Here is a 16021-nt window from a genome sequence, read left to right as displayed (position 1 = left end):
ATAATTGGACGTATTTATTTAATATCCTAACATAATTATAAACATAATTTTATAAATCTAACACCGGTTAATTGTGTTCAATTGAGCATAGCTCTAATTACTATCACAAGTTAATCGTGTTCAATTGAGCGTAGCTCTAATTACTATCACAAGTTAATCGTGTTCAATTGAGCATAGCTCTAATTGCTATCACTAAAGTCGATCAAAAGGACGAGTCAAGTGAGACGACCAATAATTGAAAGAAAGAGAGTGAGTGAGGAAGCTTCCACTCATTTCATTGCCTTTTTGGTCTGTCTCCATCAGCAACTCACGGAGACTTCTAACACCACGAACCAAATTGACTTCACTTTTCTATTTTCTTTAATTTTTTTTTTCATTCCATTTCTAAATTTATATATATATATATATGGATGATAATACCAATTTGAACATAATTCAACTGATTAAAACATTATGATATTCTCGATCAAAAGTTTAAAAATTTATATTGTTAACGGAAAATTATCAGCTTAACTAATAAACAATAAGAGTGATTATATATCACTCAAATACATTATAATTAGGTTAATCTTAAGACGTTACAAAAAAAAATTGCAAATCTAGCTTTCTTTTTAATTTTATTTTACATTTATAGCAAAATTTTCAAAATTTCCTAATATTCCAATTTTACCCTTTTCAAAAATTTTTGTATATTAGTCAACTTAATATACTCAATATTATACGCCAATAATATTATTTAAAATGCATTATGAATGGATACTAATATATTATTGATATATCAATGCTGTGTTTTAAATAAATTTTAAGTTTATATTAATAAACTATACGTTAACAGTACGAGGATATATTATCATCCTCTCTATAATATTGTATTTTTAAAAAATAAATAATTATTTAAATTAAGTCCAGGAATATAAATAATAATTACGAGTATATTAGTTTGCTGATATCCAAATAAGAAATATATTCGTTTATTTATATATATTATAAAATAAATCAGATATATTAACTGATAAAATCAGAAAAAAAAAATAAAAATGGGATTTTTTTTTTTTTTTTTTGTTATGTTTATAATTTTTTTTTAAAAAAAAGGGTATAACTATTTTATAAAATAAAATAGATTAAAAATATATTTATTCCATCCCAATATAAATAAGTTTATATTAAAGAAATAAAAATACACAAATTTAAATAAAATTAGTGCTTAATAGCTATTAATTGGTTCTTTTAATAACCTTATTACCATTTTTTTAATGGATTTTTTTTCAGAACCAATTCAGGAGCTCCCAGTCCCACATGGGCTCATAAGCATCCGTCATGGCTTCTACGTTAAGCTCATTACTGGTCTCTGCAATGGTTCAAGAGCTCTCGCCCAGCATGGTCCCCGTCAATGGAGCTTTTAAGGTTGGGTTAGGTTCATTAGCACCGCTCGGTAGCTCAGTTGTTGCTGCTTGTGCCTTTGCAGTGGATTGAGCTATCTCGAGTTCACGTGGTTGGGGTCGTCGATCAAATGACCGTAAAGTCTTGGATTTTCTGTAGATTCGGCATAAACTGAACTCTTGTCTCAACTACGAAGTCAAAATGAAACAAAGTTAAAAGTATGTTTCAAACTGTCCAAATAAATAATATAAATATATTTTTTTAGAAATATTATAAAGGAGCAACCTTTTGTTTTAATAATATATACAATAATGCAAATGGTACCATGCAAAACCCTAGACCTACGCAACATCAAACGAAACCCTAAAATATTAACAGAAATCAGTATTGGTAACTGAAAAACAAAACAAAATTGCTATCAAACGAAATCTTAAAATATTTATAGCAATAAGTATTGGTACCCGAAACAAACCTGTTATCAAATGAAACCCTAAAATATTAACAACATGTATTAGTACAAAAAAAATGAAACAAACCTGTTATCAAACGGAACCCTAAAATATTAACAACAATCAGTATTGTACCAAAAAAAATGAAACAAATCCGTTATCAAACGAAACCCTAAAATATTAACAGCAATTAGTATTGGTATAAAAAAAACGAAACAAACCCATTATCAAACGAAACCCTAAAATATTAACAGTAATCAGTATTGGTACCTGAAAAACGAAACAAAATGGTTATCAAACGAAACCCTAAAATATTAACAGCAATTAGTATTGGTATCTGAAAAACGAAACAAAATCATTATCAAACGAAATCCTAAAATATGAACAACAATCAATATTCGTGCTCGAAAAACAAAACAAAATTGTTATCAAATGGAACCCTAAAATACGATCGTACCCGAAAAACGGGAGTAGCGGAGGAAGACGAAGAAGGATGAATAGCTTTATATTCATTCATCTTCCATTCAGTTTTGGTTCCATGGGGAGCTCTTCCATTGTAGAAAACCATAGTCTTTTTAAGACCAATGGTCTTATGGGTTGAAGAGTAAACATGGCTTGGAGAACCAGTGGCCTTCCAATACCCTGTGGTTGTCAATCTCTTTGGCCTTCCTCCTCTTGCTTCACTCTCTTGCCTTGCTATGAAAAAGAACCATTGCTCTTTATCTCTCTTACACACCTCCCCAGCATACCCTACAAAAACCAAGAATTTAACACCATCTCTTAACAGGTAGCGTTCGAGCTCCAACCAGACGAGCTAAAAGATGAATCTTTCAAACCCCAATACAATACAAGATAAGTTCTTAGTTCATAAATGTTCGAGCGAGCAAAAAGATGAAATCTTTCAAACCCCAATACCAATACAAGATAAGTTCTTAGTTCATAAACGTTCGAGCTCCAACCAAACGAGCTAAAAGGATGAAATCTTTCAAACCCAGTTCATAAACGTTCGAGCTCCAACCAGACAAATTAAAAAGATGAAATCTTTCAAACCCAGTTCATAAACGTTCAAGCTCCAACCAGACAAGTTAAAAAGATGAAATCTTTCAAACTCAAATACAATACAAGTTCTAAATTCATAAACGTTCGAGCTCCAACTAGATGAGCTAAAAAGATGAAATATTTCAAACCCAGTTCATAAACGTTCGAGCTCCAACCAGACGAGCTAAAAAGACGAAATCTTTCAAACCCAAATACAATAAAAGTTCTAAGTACATAAACGTTCAAGCTCCAACCAGACGAGCTAAAAAGATGAAATCTTTCAAACCCAGTTCATAAAAGTTCAAGCTCCAACCAAACAAGTTAAAAAGATGAAATCTTTCAAACCCAAATACAATAAAAGTTCCAAGTTCATAAACGTTCAAGCTCCAACCAGACAAGTTAAAAAGACGAAATCTTTCAAACCCAAATACAATAAAAGTTCCAAGTTCATAAACATTCAAGCTCCAACCAGACAAGTTAAAAAGACGAAATCTTTCAAACCCAAATACAATACAAGTTCTAAGTTCATAAACGTTTGAGCTCCAACCAAACGAGATAAAAGAAGAAACCTTTCAAACCCGAACGAATTCAAACTTCCGGGTTCGAAAGCTATTCAAGAAACCCTAATCTATTCTAAAGCAAGGAAGTTGGAAAGTCAGTGTCAAGCTAGGGATTCTCTTCCCCGTCTGTCTCTGCTCTATAGCTCACTGAAAACAAATTGAAACAAAAATTAAGAACAAATTACTTGGAAGATCCCAAGGATTGAAATCATAGATATCCAAAATAGGAATGATTTGATCCATTTCTTGCTTCAAATCATGTCTTCCATCTTCAAGCTTGGTATTCAAATAGAAAGAAACCAGTTCTTCTTCAGTAGGGTAAAACCTAAACCCAGGAATCAAGTAATTCTCCATCTCTCTCTATAAAAATTTAATTTTATATATATATATATATATATATAGATATCTATGGAGGTGAATGGATATGAAGATAAGGATGAGGAAGCAATAGCCCTAAAGAAATGAGGAAGAAAGGCTTTTAGTTTGGTATTTCTTTGAAGTTTCCATGCTCTTGAATGGAAATATGTTCTTGTCTTCTTTCTCCATGCAAACTAGTCCAAATAAATTATAGAGGCGTGTGATCTAATCTGTTTTTTATTGCTATCGTCGATTTATTTTAGATTTTTTAAGACTCGAATTTTACTACCGCCACGATAAATTCTGTCGTTAACGCTTCTGTGTATGTCGTTTTGTGATTATTAAGAGATGCTGCGTGTAGATATAATGTAGTAATGTTTGGACGAATCCAGTAAATGAAATTATACGTGACGACCGAAGATTCTTTTGTGCTGAGTTAAGCATCGAAGGCTATGTGGCAATTACGGTATATGTCGTGTTCTCTATTCAAACAAATTTTACCGTTGTTATCGGAGTCTTTTCAAAAAAAAAAATTATATAAACATCAGAATTAATTGCAATTCCACTTTTTACTGAAAATAAAAATAATATTTATGTAATATAAGAATGAAATTAAAATAAATATACATTTTTTAATTAAATTAAATCAAATAATAAGTTATCAAAAGAATAATAATAATAATTAAAATATAAAATAGAAACTTTTAGAATATATTCAATTGAAAAATAGTAAAGAGACTTAAATTCATATATTCAAACAATATTTTGAATTTTGAATTTTGACTTCAACATTTTTTCCATTTGATCAAAGTCGCCAAGAATTCAAACATAATTCTCACATTTAATTCTTGTTATAATTTATTTGCTTATTCAAATTATAATAATATTTACATAAGAAATATATACATTTTCAAAATTATATATATAAAAATATTGAGGTCTTAATTTTAGAGGAACGTCAATGAAAATATCTATAAATTTGTCCTAATATTTGATAATATATATTATGTTTCGTTAAATTTTTTAAAATAATTTGATTTATCTTTTATGTCGGGTGTGTTGAAGTTATGAACGTATGAAAATGTCGGGATGCTAACCATTTTTTTTATCTTTATAAAAAAGGAAAAAAGAAAATAGGAAAGGTACATTATTGGTAGGGATAAATACAGTGATGTTAATGAATGAGATTTTAATGGATTTTCAACTTTTTGTCACAAAAGAAGCTTCTGAGACATTTCTTTGACGGGCGTTACAAGGCAAAAAAAGGTCCCATCAATTTTTAACTGCTAAATATTATTTTTGTATTTAATATTTTAGCCTTTTATAATTCTAAAATGTAAAGAATTAAATTTGAAAATTTTAAAATATATATAAATATTAAATTGAGAAAAGAAAAGTCAAAATATATAAACTTCAATTTTTTTTTTATTTAATCAGTTTAAACCTTTTAAATGAAATTTTTATCTTACCATTGCATTTAAATAATTATTAGATTTTTCTCTTTTTCAAGTATTTGATATTTTAAATTCACAATCTCGATTCCCCCGTTCCTTAAATAAAACCTAAAATAGGTTTCTTAGTCATTAATGTTGATTACTTGAAGTCGAAGAATGAAGTGACTTCTCGACTTGCTTTAGCATTTTTGGTATTTGGAATCGAAGACCAGGAGGAAAGTGAGGCACAATTTTGGACACCTGTAAAATAAGAATTGTGAAAGTTACGACGCTCCGACCCAACCCACACCCACCACATAATTGGTGAACCACTAACCAAATCGATAAAATTGTTGATATTGACAGCTCAATTGAGGCAGTTTCTTCAATTTCTTCAACATGCCGACATGTTTAAGCAAGTTTCAAGAGTACAATTGTGACTAATATAAATATATGGGGCAAAATAATAAAGCAATACACGAAGCAGGCTTCCAAATTCATCACGATAAAATTCAAGTGCATTTACATACGAATTTTAGCAACATCAGTAGTAATAGTTTCATGAAAAAAGTCGCTCCAACTCAAACTCAAATCAAGTCTCACTAATAGAAATTGCTTCAATCATTGCACTTTTTACTAGGTAGATTATAGCATATGGCCCTCTTGTCTCCATTTGGATAAGAATTTTGTTGAATAAAAGTAACAAACCAAATAGTAACACCAATAATTTAGTACAGCAACAATAAATAAATTAAATAAATTATTTAGACATAACAACAGCACGTTAACAAAAAAAATAATAATAATAAATAATGAAGGCAAACAAATAGATAATAAAACCAAAATTTTTACATTGCTTAAATAAATCTCTAGAATGCATGAGATATATAATTAACTCGCAATCAAATAATTTTGAAACATTATCCAAATATCATTTTTAGAAAACAAACGTATACAAAGCGTATCTAAATAAAAAAAATGCATTATTAAAAAAAAAATGATATTCACAAAACAACACCTCTACCATTTTAATCTAAATGAAAAGCACCAAAAGCGAATCTTATTATATATATGTATATATATAATCATTAAAGATCATGAAACAAACAAATTAAAAAGGAGCAATCCTTGATCATTAACATATAAATAGTGTATTAATTAGTTTAAACATTAATTCCAAAGTAGTTTCATCCTCAAATCTTTCGAATCCAAGTTGTAGACCAAAATCTCACTAAACTTGAAACGAGAGATGACCATCAACATACTGCTAAGCAAGCTCTAAGCATAATCAGATTCAAACATGGCATGACTGAACCTTATTTCAATTTAAACAAAATACATAAAACATACGATTAGAGTAACCTCCAATTCAGTAGAACACTATTGCAAGAATTCTCTTGGGTCGGTCACATATCCGGTCAAAGCAGAGGCTGCGGCTGTGTATGGAGAAGCAAGGTAAATCTGTCCCTCTTTGTGTCCCATTCTACCAGGGAAGTTCCTGTTTGTTGTTGAAACACAGACCTGCAAACGAAGTAAACTTCTATGGATGAGAGATTCTATGTCGGGGGAGTCGCAAACCAAGGGAAGGCAATTGGTGATACCAACAAGTATTTTGCTTAAAGAAGTAAACCTAAGCACTCTCTTATTGGGTGGAAATGAAAATGAAAGAGTCAGCAAGGTATGTCATTCAAGGTCTGATTGTTTCACAGCTCGCTGCGTGACTTTCTTTTCTACCTAGATCACTCGTCGGTCGGTTAATTTATTTATGATGAGATCGTGATGGAGGACCTAGCTTACAATCATTTCCACTAATTTCCATATTGTTAGCTAATTTTCAGTGCGTTTATAAGCACATTTGATTGAACCCGAAATATATTCGTACGAGATAAAAGTACTACAAGATCAAACCAAGTGATTTGAGGTACTTGGACCCTCCCTATCTTTAGATCACTCAAACCCTAAACCAACTAAACTAATTCCTTTCTCACTCCCTCTACTTATAACCAAATAGTAGAACAAATTCTCTATCTATTAACTAATATACCCTCATAACATTTCTAATTTCCTTCCAACGACATTGCTATCAGTACAATAACTGTAATTTTAGTTCGCAATCCAGAATATCTTGAGCCCTCCTCAAAGGTCAAAAGTAAATAGGATCTAAAACTAAGATCTTTTGGTAGTTTAGAAATCATATGAAAATTCAATGCCTTTTTTCTTTCTTTTTTTTTTTTTTTTTTCAAACTACAGCATTACAATGGTGAGGTGATTCAAACTTTAAACTTGCAGGAAAGGTTACTAATACCTTCACCACAAGCTATGCTTAAGTTGGCTACTGAAAGAAGCTTAAGAGAAATATAACTAGGATTTGGATACAAAAGTCCCCATGGAAGCATTAAACTATACCAATCTATAAACCTCATCAAAGACTCCAGACCCCTCTCTACATCTGTTGAAACACACTGGTTCGTCTAGACCAAAATATTTCAAACCATAAAGAGAATGTTAATGATAACTTGAAACGAAGGGAGAGGATAATAAAAGTTAAGACCGCAAGGAACCAGTCGCCAGAATCCACTAACAGAGATCTACCAAGTGAATAACAAGTCCACATTTTCTTTTCCTTATCTTATTCTAAAACTGAACTACAGGAAAATTATGATTTACCTGTGGTTCATTCATCCGTGCATAAGTATCCCTAGGGCCACCCAAACAAGCAGCACAACCAGGACTTGCTGGTGTATCACAGCCAGCTTCCTCAAATATCTGAGAGCAAGTCTTACCACCGGCTCCAGGTACTGGGATGCTATATAGGTCCATCCAAACCTGTTCATTTTTAGGGAGGAAAAAAAATAAAGCCAAACAATTTCGCAAAGTCGTAGTTAAAATCCTGACTGCCATTTCTAATGATAAGTAAAATTGCATTTCAACACAGAATTGTACACAGTTCTAAACCTTTTGGGTGGCAGGGACAATAAATGTAGGAACTTTAACCTTCCTTCCCTGCATATAAGATTTACAATATATTATAAGACTCCCAAAAAATATTCAGATACTAAAATATGAGTATAAAATGAGCGCGGAGTCGCAAGGATAAGTGTCAAGGGAAACATCAGCGACATCCCTAAATTTTCCATGCACAAACCAATAGTACGGTAGACACTTAATAAGCTAATAGCAATGTAAGAAAATAAACAGTTCTCTTAAGCTTACAACAATCACATCAACAGAGAAGTCGTGACATTCTTTGGGAAAAAAAAAAAAAAAAAAAAAAAACCAGTCGCCAGTTGAAGGGAATAAAAACAAACGTAAACTTTTTCAAGAAAATATATAACGTCATAAATTAAGGGCAGTTATAAGCATGTGCATGTAATCACTTTCACAAGTAAAAGAGTTGAGGATTATTACTGCAGCAAGAAAAACTTTAGCCAAGGCCAGAAAATCCTCCGTCTTTCCCCCAGTGCAAGATCCAACATATACTCTATCAATTTTCACATCTTTACATTCCCTTGCTAAAGCACGGTTATCTGGAGAATGGGGCTGCAGTTTTTCAACAACAAAAAAAAAAAAAAAAAAAAAAAAAAAAAAAAGAGTTTAGGAAAAGAAAACGTGTAAACATTGGCAGAAACTTATGAATTAGGAAAATCTAAATCGTCAACCTTAGCTACCACAGGCTCCAGTTTTGATACATCAAATCTGTACTCTGAAAGAAATCTGAATACAACATAATATACTAATAAATAATAATGAACGTCAGAAGCAAAATATTGATTGAACAGGTAAGAGGAAAAGGGGAGAAGCTAATAGAACTGATTCCAAAAAATTTATATGGAGTTAATATCTACGACAACTGTTATTTTATATCAAAAATAGAAAGAAAAAAAAAACCTATTAATAGGAAAAAAAATGACAAAAACAAAAATACAAATATCAAAGTCAGAAGCTTCATCCTCAAAGATGTGGCGATTTCACTCCAACAATAGCGACCAAAGAAAAGCTCTCTCGAAATTTAACTATGTTTCTCCTTCTCCTTACAAAAAGGATGGCCAATAAGGATAGTTTCCAGCAGTGTTAGAAATTCTATCAGTAGAGGCAATGAACCAATTAAAAGGTGATGGAATAATCTTCCAAAAATACCCAGCGAAAGGACAATGAATGAAGAGGTACAAAACAAGGACTCTCCGGTATTTAGGTTAAACAAGGACAAGATTTCCTCTCTGTAGCCTTATTCTTCTAAACACTGACTCCAGCCTCTAAAACTGACTCTGAGATGAAAACTTATCACCACCTACATTCTAGCTATCTTTGGAAGAACACCGAGCATCCATCTCCTTCCTTCAACCGAACAAACACTCTTCTGCAAAAGTCTAATCTCCTCCTTGCAACAAGTCTTATAATACCTCTTTTTAAGGTTAGACCCCTTACCCGGTAACCCTTTTCTTTATTGAAAGATTCCTCCCTTTATCAAATGTCTTTCCTTTCTGTTGTTATTCTTCCACAAACATATCTACCCCAATCCTTAATCTTTCTTTTAGCTCACAAAATGTGTTATCTTAAGGCCTTATTTATTGTTAGTTTTGTGGTTTAAGTGTGTGCTTTAACGATCATTTTTTTTTATTTTGTGGAAATCTACAAAACCAATTTTTCTAAAAGAATTATGATGAAAATGAGACTAATTCAGCAAGATTTGGAGAATAAAGTCAAAAGAAGGAAAGAATCAAGCCATCGATATGCTATAACGGAGTGTTGAGACACTACAGATCGAAGAAAGGCACCTTGTTCACCCAGAGTAGTGTCACGACACTATGCTCGATGGTGCAGAGAAGAACCTTATTTTAGGGACGATTTTTGGAATAAAATATGTATTCCTAAATTGACTTGGGCTCCTAATTCATTTCGATTTTGGATTCCCAATTAAATTTGAATATAGATTAACCCAAGACTGAGTTCTTGGATAGGTAATTGATTTACTTTTGCAAGCCCATGATCAATTTTACAATTGGACGAGAATTGTACCTTGAATGGGAAACCTTAGTAAGACTAAATTTTTTCCTAATAAGAAGATTCACACGGTATTTTTTTTTTTTTTTTTTTTTTTTGGAAACCTTAGTAAAACCTACTGAGAGATTGAGGTTCATATGGCATTTTTTTCCCCTAATAAGAAGATTCATACGGCATTCGATCCCTAAATAGCTGGCTGTCATGGTAAACTCATTACTTGCACTTAGATTACACCTTGTCCCTTTTACTCATTGGACCATTTATGGTGATTATTTATTACCAAACAGATTTAGAATCCTTTCACTAATCATCAGCCATAAAGTTCCATCTGATCAATATAAATACGTGTACTAACATATGCATGGAAGGTACACAGTATATGCAAGTGAATAATCCTTTCACGTATGTATTAACTGCACATCCTCAAAAATATAGGAATTCACACAATAACAAAATGAAATACCTTGCGTTCTCATCACTGTAAACTGGTTCGTAGGCTTTGGATGTCTTACCCTGTCCAAAACACATAATAGAATATTCCCAATGAACTCCAAATAGATAATCAATAATTAAAGTAAAAATAAAAAAAATATATAGCATTAAAATATCTGATAAAAACATCCAATCAAAATTGATGACACTTTAATGTATCATTTGAACCTTGTTCCTTCCTTCCAAGCAGACGACAAGCATGCTAAATGAGAGACAGAATTGTTTAAATAACATAGAGAGACTTAAAAACTGTTTGAATATCAATGTAAATTGCATGCATCCTTGGCCATATATCATCATCCATCCAGATAACTACATGAAAGATACATTCAACCATGCTGTACGCATCAGATGCAATCAAATTGACGCTTCAATGTATCACTTCACTGTTCCTAGCAAGTAGGCATACAAACATGCTAAAAAGAGAAATTGAACTGCTCTAATAACTTAAATGCCCCTTTTGTACTCACCACGAGGCACTTGAGAATGTTGCAAACATGCTAAATAGAAACAATTATTTCAACAAACTTTAATGCCCCATCTGGACTAACCTCAAGGTACTTGAACGTAGTACTATCGGGAGGAATAACTCCATTCTTTCCTCCAGCTTCAACAACCATGTTGCACAATGTCATTCTTTCTTCCATCTGCCAGTAGAAAGGACTCAAAAAATCAAACTATCTTTTATTATTATCTGTTCACCAAATGCTTATATAAAATATATACATATACGAAAAATTATGGTCAAGTAACATTCAGAATCTCTGTAGAGTTCTCACAGTCAAACTTTCAACGGTTGTGCCAAGAAATTCCATGGCTTTATATGTTGCACCAGATACTGATATTTCACCAATAATCTGTAAGGCGCAAACAGTAGGTTCAATTAATTAACAGTGCAAAGAAAGAAGGTATAAGACAACATACGACATAAACAAAAAACTACAGAAGTGCCAATTTGAAGGCCTTAAGAGTGTATATCTATTCTAGACACCAGAATTGAAGAGAAATTATTTTCCTGAATGTGAAGGCTGCTACATAAATAATAGAAAGTATATATATGAATTGCTAAATAACTCAATCTCCATTAACGTCATGAAAGATTTCAAAATTAGTCTGAAGTATCGTATCATTTTCGATCTAATATTAAATTATTTTCACACTATGTATATGATTGAGATTTTAACAATTGCATTCCAAAAAGCAATATAATAGCATAATACCTACTCTCTCATGCTGGACCAGAGAATTTAGATTGACATTTGTCGATATGTTCACTACATATAATTTAACCTTTCCATAACATAGTTATAAGTTGGGTTAAATGCCTTTTCCCTGTTATTCGATCTTTATCCTCTCAGGTATCATTGATTCTCTCATGAGCAGTCAACAGTCATTCATACCCTCCACAATTTTTTTTATGTACCAAGCGCACTTGACATGTGACAAAAAAAATGAAGGGTTCTTTTATTTTTTTGGTGGGGTCCACAACAAATGAAAATTTTTTAGAATTAAATAACATAAGAAATCAAGAAAAATGAGATAAAACAAAAGGGCCAACAAAATTAATAGCCTAAAAAAGGAGCCAAATAACAATAGACCTAAGAAAAAAACAAGCTCCAGTCCAGAAAATAAGACTTCGAAGATGATCACAAAAGTTAATGAAATATATCAATAACAAGGAAACAAGATATATGTTTCTTTTAAAATATATTTTTTAAAAAATTGTAATTTAACCTAAAATATATCTTCTATTTATGAGGATCTTATCAAACCAAAGGATTATTTATGAGGTTTTTATCAAAGCACAAGAACGAAACTCTAACTTTTAAAATCGTTTGGACTAAATTCTAACTTTCTCCAAACCATAGGGTCCAAATTTGTAATGAACCTATATTTATTTCTTTTAAAATGTTTTCTAAATAAACGTTAACTTAATAACTAACCCACAGGAGGCACTCTAAGTCATGCAGATAAATGAAGGCCTCTTGTCTCTGTAGAGGTGAAGCTTAAAATTATGATTTCAAGGAAATTAAGTTTCAGCATTCTTCACAATTTTGACATTTAGTAAATCTAGGGTATCTGCATTTCTTTATCCAGAATGATACTTTTATTTTTTATATCAACAGAAGATTAAAAAGAAGTTATCCTTAACTAAGTATGGATGATGTTATAAACTGATGTCCTATAAGTGCAGGCTGATTTAAATATGTTCACGTCAAGAGGATAAGTCAGGATGTGATTATACATATTCACATAGACGTTTAAAAAAGAAGAAAATATCTCATTAATTAGACACATTACCAGTTAAACTTCAAGGAAACATGAATATCTTATTATGGTTTCACCTGTAAAATCAAGTCCTTTGCAAGTAAATAATCAGGCATTTCTCCATCCATGACAAACCTCAAAGTTGGGGGAACCTGCCATTTAAAGATAGAAAACAGAAAAACAAATATTATGTAATATTGGAACATATTATAATCCTTCGCATACAAATTACAAGTTCTCAAAGGATAAAATACAAATATGTGTGAATGATTTGTGAAGCAACACAGGATGTGAAAAACACACCGGTCATAAAGAATTCAGAGTGACAATAGCATTATACTCCAAAAAGTGTACATCTATTGATTTCTTGACACTTTGAAGACAAACAGCCATTGAACGTGTATTGTACCCTTCGACAGATAAGTAGGACAGCAAGATCAAGTCAAAAATATTATTTAATCCCTCTCAAACAATGTCTCGATCTCAATTAGAAAGAACATTTTTTACAGTTTTCAACAAATTTGAATTCCCAAAACAACCAGACTACATTATGTAAATCCACTCAAATAAGCACCAATACAACTAATCAATCACACTTTGACAACAAGATAAGGCTCAAATAACATCAATGCTAGAAGCAGAACAATAGGTAAAAGTTCGGCAGACCTTGAGCAGTGATTTCCCAGTGCCCAGAACAAATCCTGCATCAGTATTACCAATTCCACTTGCAAATTGACCAAATGCACCAGCTGTACAGGTATGAGAGTCGGTACCAAGCAGGACCTGAAGACATGAAGCATTCCAAAAATGTTATTTAACTTGAAAGCACCAATTAGAGTAAACCATGGGAAAACAGAGAAGCATCTCAAAGGAATAAAACCTCCCCAGGCCTGCAGTGACCTTCTTGAGCTAACGCTACATGACAGACACCTTTGTAATCTGGGTTCACCTGGTAAAATCATTTATGTTTGATTATTTGATGCACAAGATAAAGTGAAATAAGTAAGGCTAGATTTTCATACCCTGAAATCGCTAAGATCCTTAATATCATAGAAGTACTTGATATTTTGTTCTTTTGAGAAATCTCTCAGAATGTCCACATTGCGGTTAGCACGTTCATCGCTGGTGAATATGTAATGGTCAGGTATAATCACGACCTTCTCTCGATCCCAAACCTTCAATAGAAAAATAGTTACATCGAAATGCCATTCAAGGATCACATTAACGGAAAAATAAAAGTACAAACATGAACAGTACATGTACTCAATGTTTATTAAGGTGAATGCAACAACGACGTCCAACCTGCTAAAGTGATGGAACTTGGATTAGAAATCACATCGATTGTTTCAACCTTTTTTACCTTTGTCTTTTTGAGTTCAACAGTTGCAGAGTGGGAGATTGACCATCAATCTTCAGGATGGTAATTGATATTTGATCCACTAAGCTATGCTTGAATTGACAATTGTTTCAATCATTAATGCTTTATCTACTTAGAGTAGCCTTGTTCCCATTAATTTACACCTCAAACTTGAATTAATTCACTCTCTTTTCATTCTATCTTCTGATCCTCTAGCAAAACTCTATTTGGACATAATTATAGATTTATGAAGCACGGCCAAGATTTATGCAAGAAAATCCAGTGCCACTGCAAGTTTTCTTAGAACGAGCAGAGCACATAACTTCATTACTAGTGACCTTTTCTCTGATAGCATAGCTTCATAATTACATCAATTAAACTTGACTGAGTAAATGAACAAGAAATGTGAACTTCCAACCTAGAAATATCAGAAGTAAAATACCTTTGCGTCCTCTCCGAACTCCTTTTTAAAAATGCCGATAGAACCAGGGCCGCAAACATCGTGAGTCATTAAAACGTCCACATTAACCCAGACATTTTCACCTGGACTCAACTGAGTTTTTTGAGAAGCTTTAGCAAATATCTTTTCTGTCATAGTCATAGCAGTTTTAACCTGAAACCAATAGATAATGAACAATTATAAACCACCTATTACAAGACGAAGGCTAATAAGAACACATAAGAAAACCCAACCGAGCCAGTGGCGCTAGGCTTGCGTTCCGATTGTTGAGGTGCCATGACCGAACATATTTTCTTCGATACAGTTCTCTCGCATCGCCGAAACGAAAACGGCAACGACGATGAAAACGCAGCGAGGTCCGAATCCTTCTGAAAACGAAAACAAAACAACAAACAGTTTAGATACAGGATTGATCAGGTGCAGAAACTGCAGGAAGCAGAACCTCTAAGAAGAGAAATGAAGATAAAACAGAAACAGCCAATTTTGGAGATCTTTTGAATAGAAGAAGCCTTGAATACCATAGAGTACAGACCTTGTTGCTCAAGAACGACGTCGATGTCAAGGCAGCGGTGGAAGCAGCCATGGATGCAGATCTTTAGCAGCTTACTGAGAGAAAGCGAAGGAGGATTCGTCCTCACCAGAGAAGAGGCGAAGGCGGCTACAGTAACTTGCAAAATGTGAACGACGCTTCTGCAGGGATTTTCTGTAGGGAAGTGAAAAAAATGCACATACTAACAATAGCTTTACTTGCACGTGCCAGTGGATGAATTTTCTTTTTTTAATTTATTCTTTATTTGGTTAATAAATTATTACATCAATTTTTTTTTATTTTATTTTAACAAAAAAACATGTATAATCTTTTTAACAATTACAAAATTCCATGGCATTTTCTAAATAAATTTCAAACAATATTAATTATACATAAATGTTTATATATTAATTTTAACTTAAAAAATATAATTTATTTTTTCGAATAATTACAAAGTTAACAAGTCTATAAATATAATTTTCCGAACCAATTTGGTATTATTTAACATTTTTTGAAATTTATATATCAACTTACTCGCACTTTTTTTTAAACTAAAAAATGGATTGACAAAAAAAACGTTCTTTATAATTTAAAATATTAAAATTAGTTCATATATAGTCTTTATTGTTTAATTATTATAAATAGACAATTTGTGATAATTTTATGAAATTATAAAAGGAAAGTAATTTATAATTTC

The 16021-nt window shown here is 32.0% G+C and overlaps 2 protein-coding genes across 2 annotated transcripts; both read right to left on the bottom strand.

Moving 5' to 3' along the window:
* Positions 1 to 1186: 1186 nt before the first annotated feature.
* LOC111782241 (NAC domain-containing protein 90-like) lies at positions 1187 to 3792 on the bottom strand. Its single transcript, XM_023663074.2, has 3 exons — positions 3613 to 3792; positions 2287 to 2579; positions 1187 to 1568 (listed from the first exon to the last, which is right to left on the bottom strand). Exons 1-3 carry the CDS (start codon positions 3779 to 3781, stop codon positions 1359 to 1361), a joined length of 672 nt encoding a protein of 223 aa, XP_023518842.2. The 5' UTR covers positions 3782 to 3792; the 3' UTR covers positions 1187 to 1358.
* A 2536-nt stretch (positions 3793 to 6328) lies between these two features.
* On the bottom strand, positions 6329 to 15512 carry IIL1 (isopropyl malate isomerase large subunit 1). Its single transcript, XM_023662159.2, has 15 exons — positions 15328 to 15512; positions 15029 to 15163; positions 14778 to 14948; positions 14001 to 14153; positions 13859 to 13927; positions 13645 to 13761; positions 13056 to 13130; positions 11490 to 11567; positions 11262 to 11357; positions 10682 to 10731; positions 8877 to 8931; positions 8626 to 8757; positions 8173 to 8220; positions 7885 to 8043; positions 6329 to 6738 (listed from the first exon to the last, which is right to left on the bottom strand). The coding sequence occupies exons 1-15, from the start codon at positions 15376 to 15378 to the stop codon at positions 6598 to 6600; spliced, it is 1530 nt and encodes a 509-aa protein (XP_023517927.1). The 5' UTR covers positions 15379 to 15512; the 3' UTR covers positions 6329 to 6597.
* Between the last annotated feature and the right edge of the window lie 509 nt (positions 15513 to 16021).

This window comes from Cucurbita pepo, chromosome 19, assembly GCF_057944985.1.
Source record: "Cucurbita pepo subsp. pepo isolate OVF chromosome 19, ASM5794498v1, whole genome shotgun sequence".
In the NCBI taxonomy this organism is placed as follows: Eukaryota; Viridiplantae; Streptophyta; class Magnoliopsida; order Cucurbitales; family Cucurbitaceae; genus Cucurbita; species Cucurbita pepo.
Note: the sequence above shows the minus strand (reverse complement) of the source record. Positions and strands in the feature narration are given on the sequence as shown.

What these genes read in the sequence shown, in the direction of transcription:
- IIL1 (XM_023662159.2), bottom strand. Translation starts at nt 15,378, where the DNA reads ATGGCTGCTTCCACCGCTGCCTTGACATCGACGTCGTTCTTGAGCAAC. An exon ending in GTCACTGCAGGCCTGGGGAG is followed by an intron (nt 13,762 to 13,858) that starts GTTTTATTCCTT and finishes TCATGTCTTCAG; the next exon opens with GTCCTGCTTGGTACCGACTC. An exon ending in CTAAAGTTTTTCTTGCTGCA is followed by an intron (nt 8,221 to 8,625) that starts GTAATAATCCTC and finishes TCTTATATGCAG; the next exon opens with GGAAGGAAGGTTAAAGTTCC.
- LOC111782241 (XM_023663074.2), bottom strand. Translation starts at nt 3,781, where the DNA reads ATGGAGAATTACTTGATTCCTGGGTTTAGGTTTTACCCTACTGAAGAA. An exon ending in CAATCCTTGGGATCTTCCAA is followed by an intron (nt 2,580 to 3,612) that starts GTAATTTGTTCT and finishes TGGTTTTTGTAG; the next exon opens with GGTATGCTGGGGAGGTGTGT. An exon ending in CCGCTACTCCCGTTTTTCGG is followed by an intron (nt 1,569 to 2,286) that starts GTACGATCGTAT and finishes TTGACTTCGTAG; the next exon opens with TTGAGACAAGAGTTCAGTTT.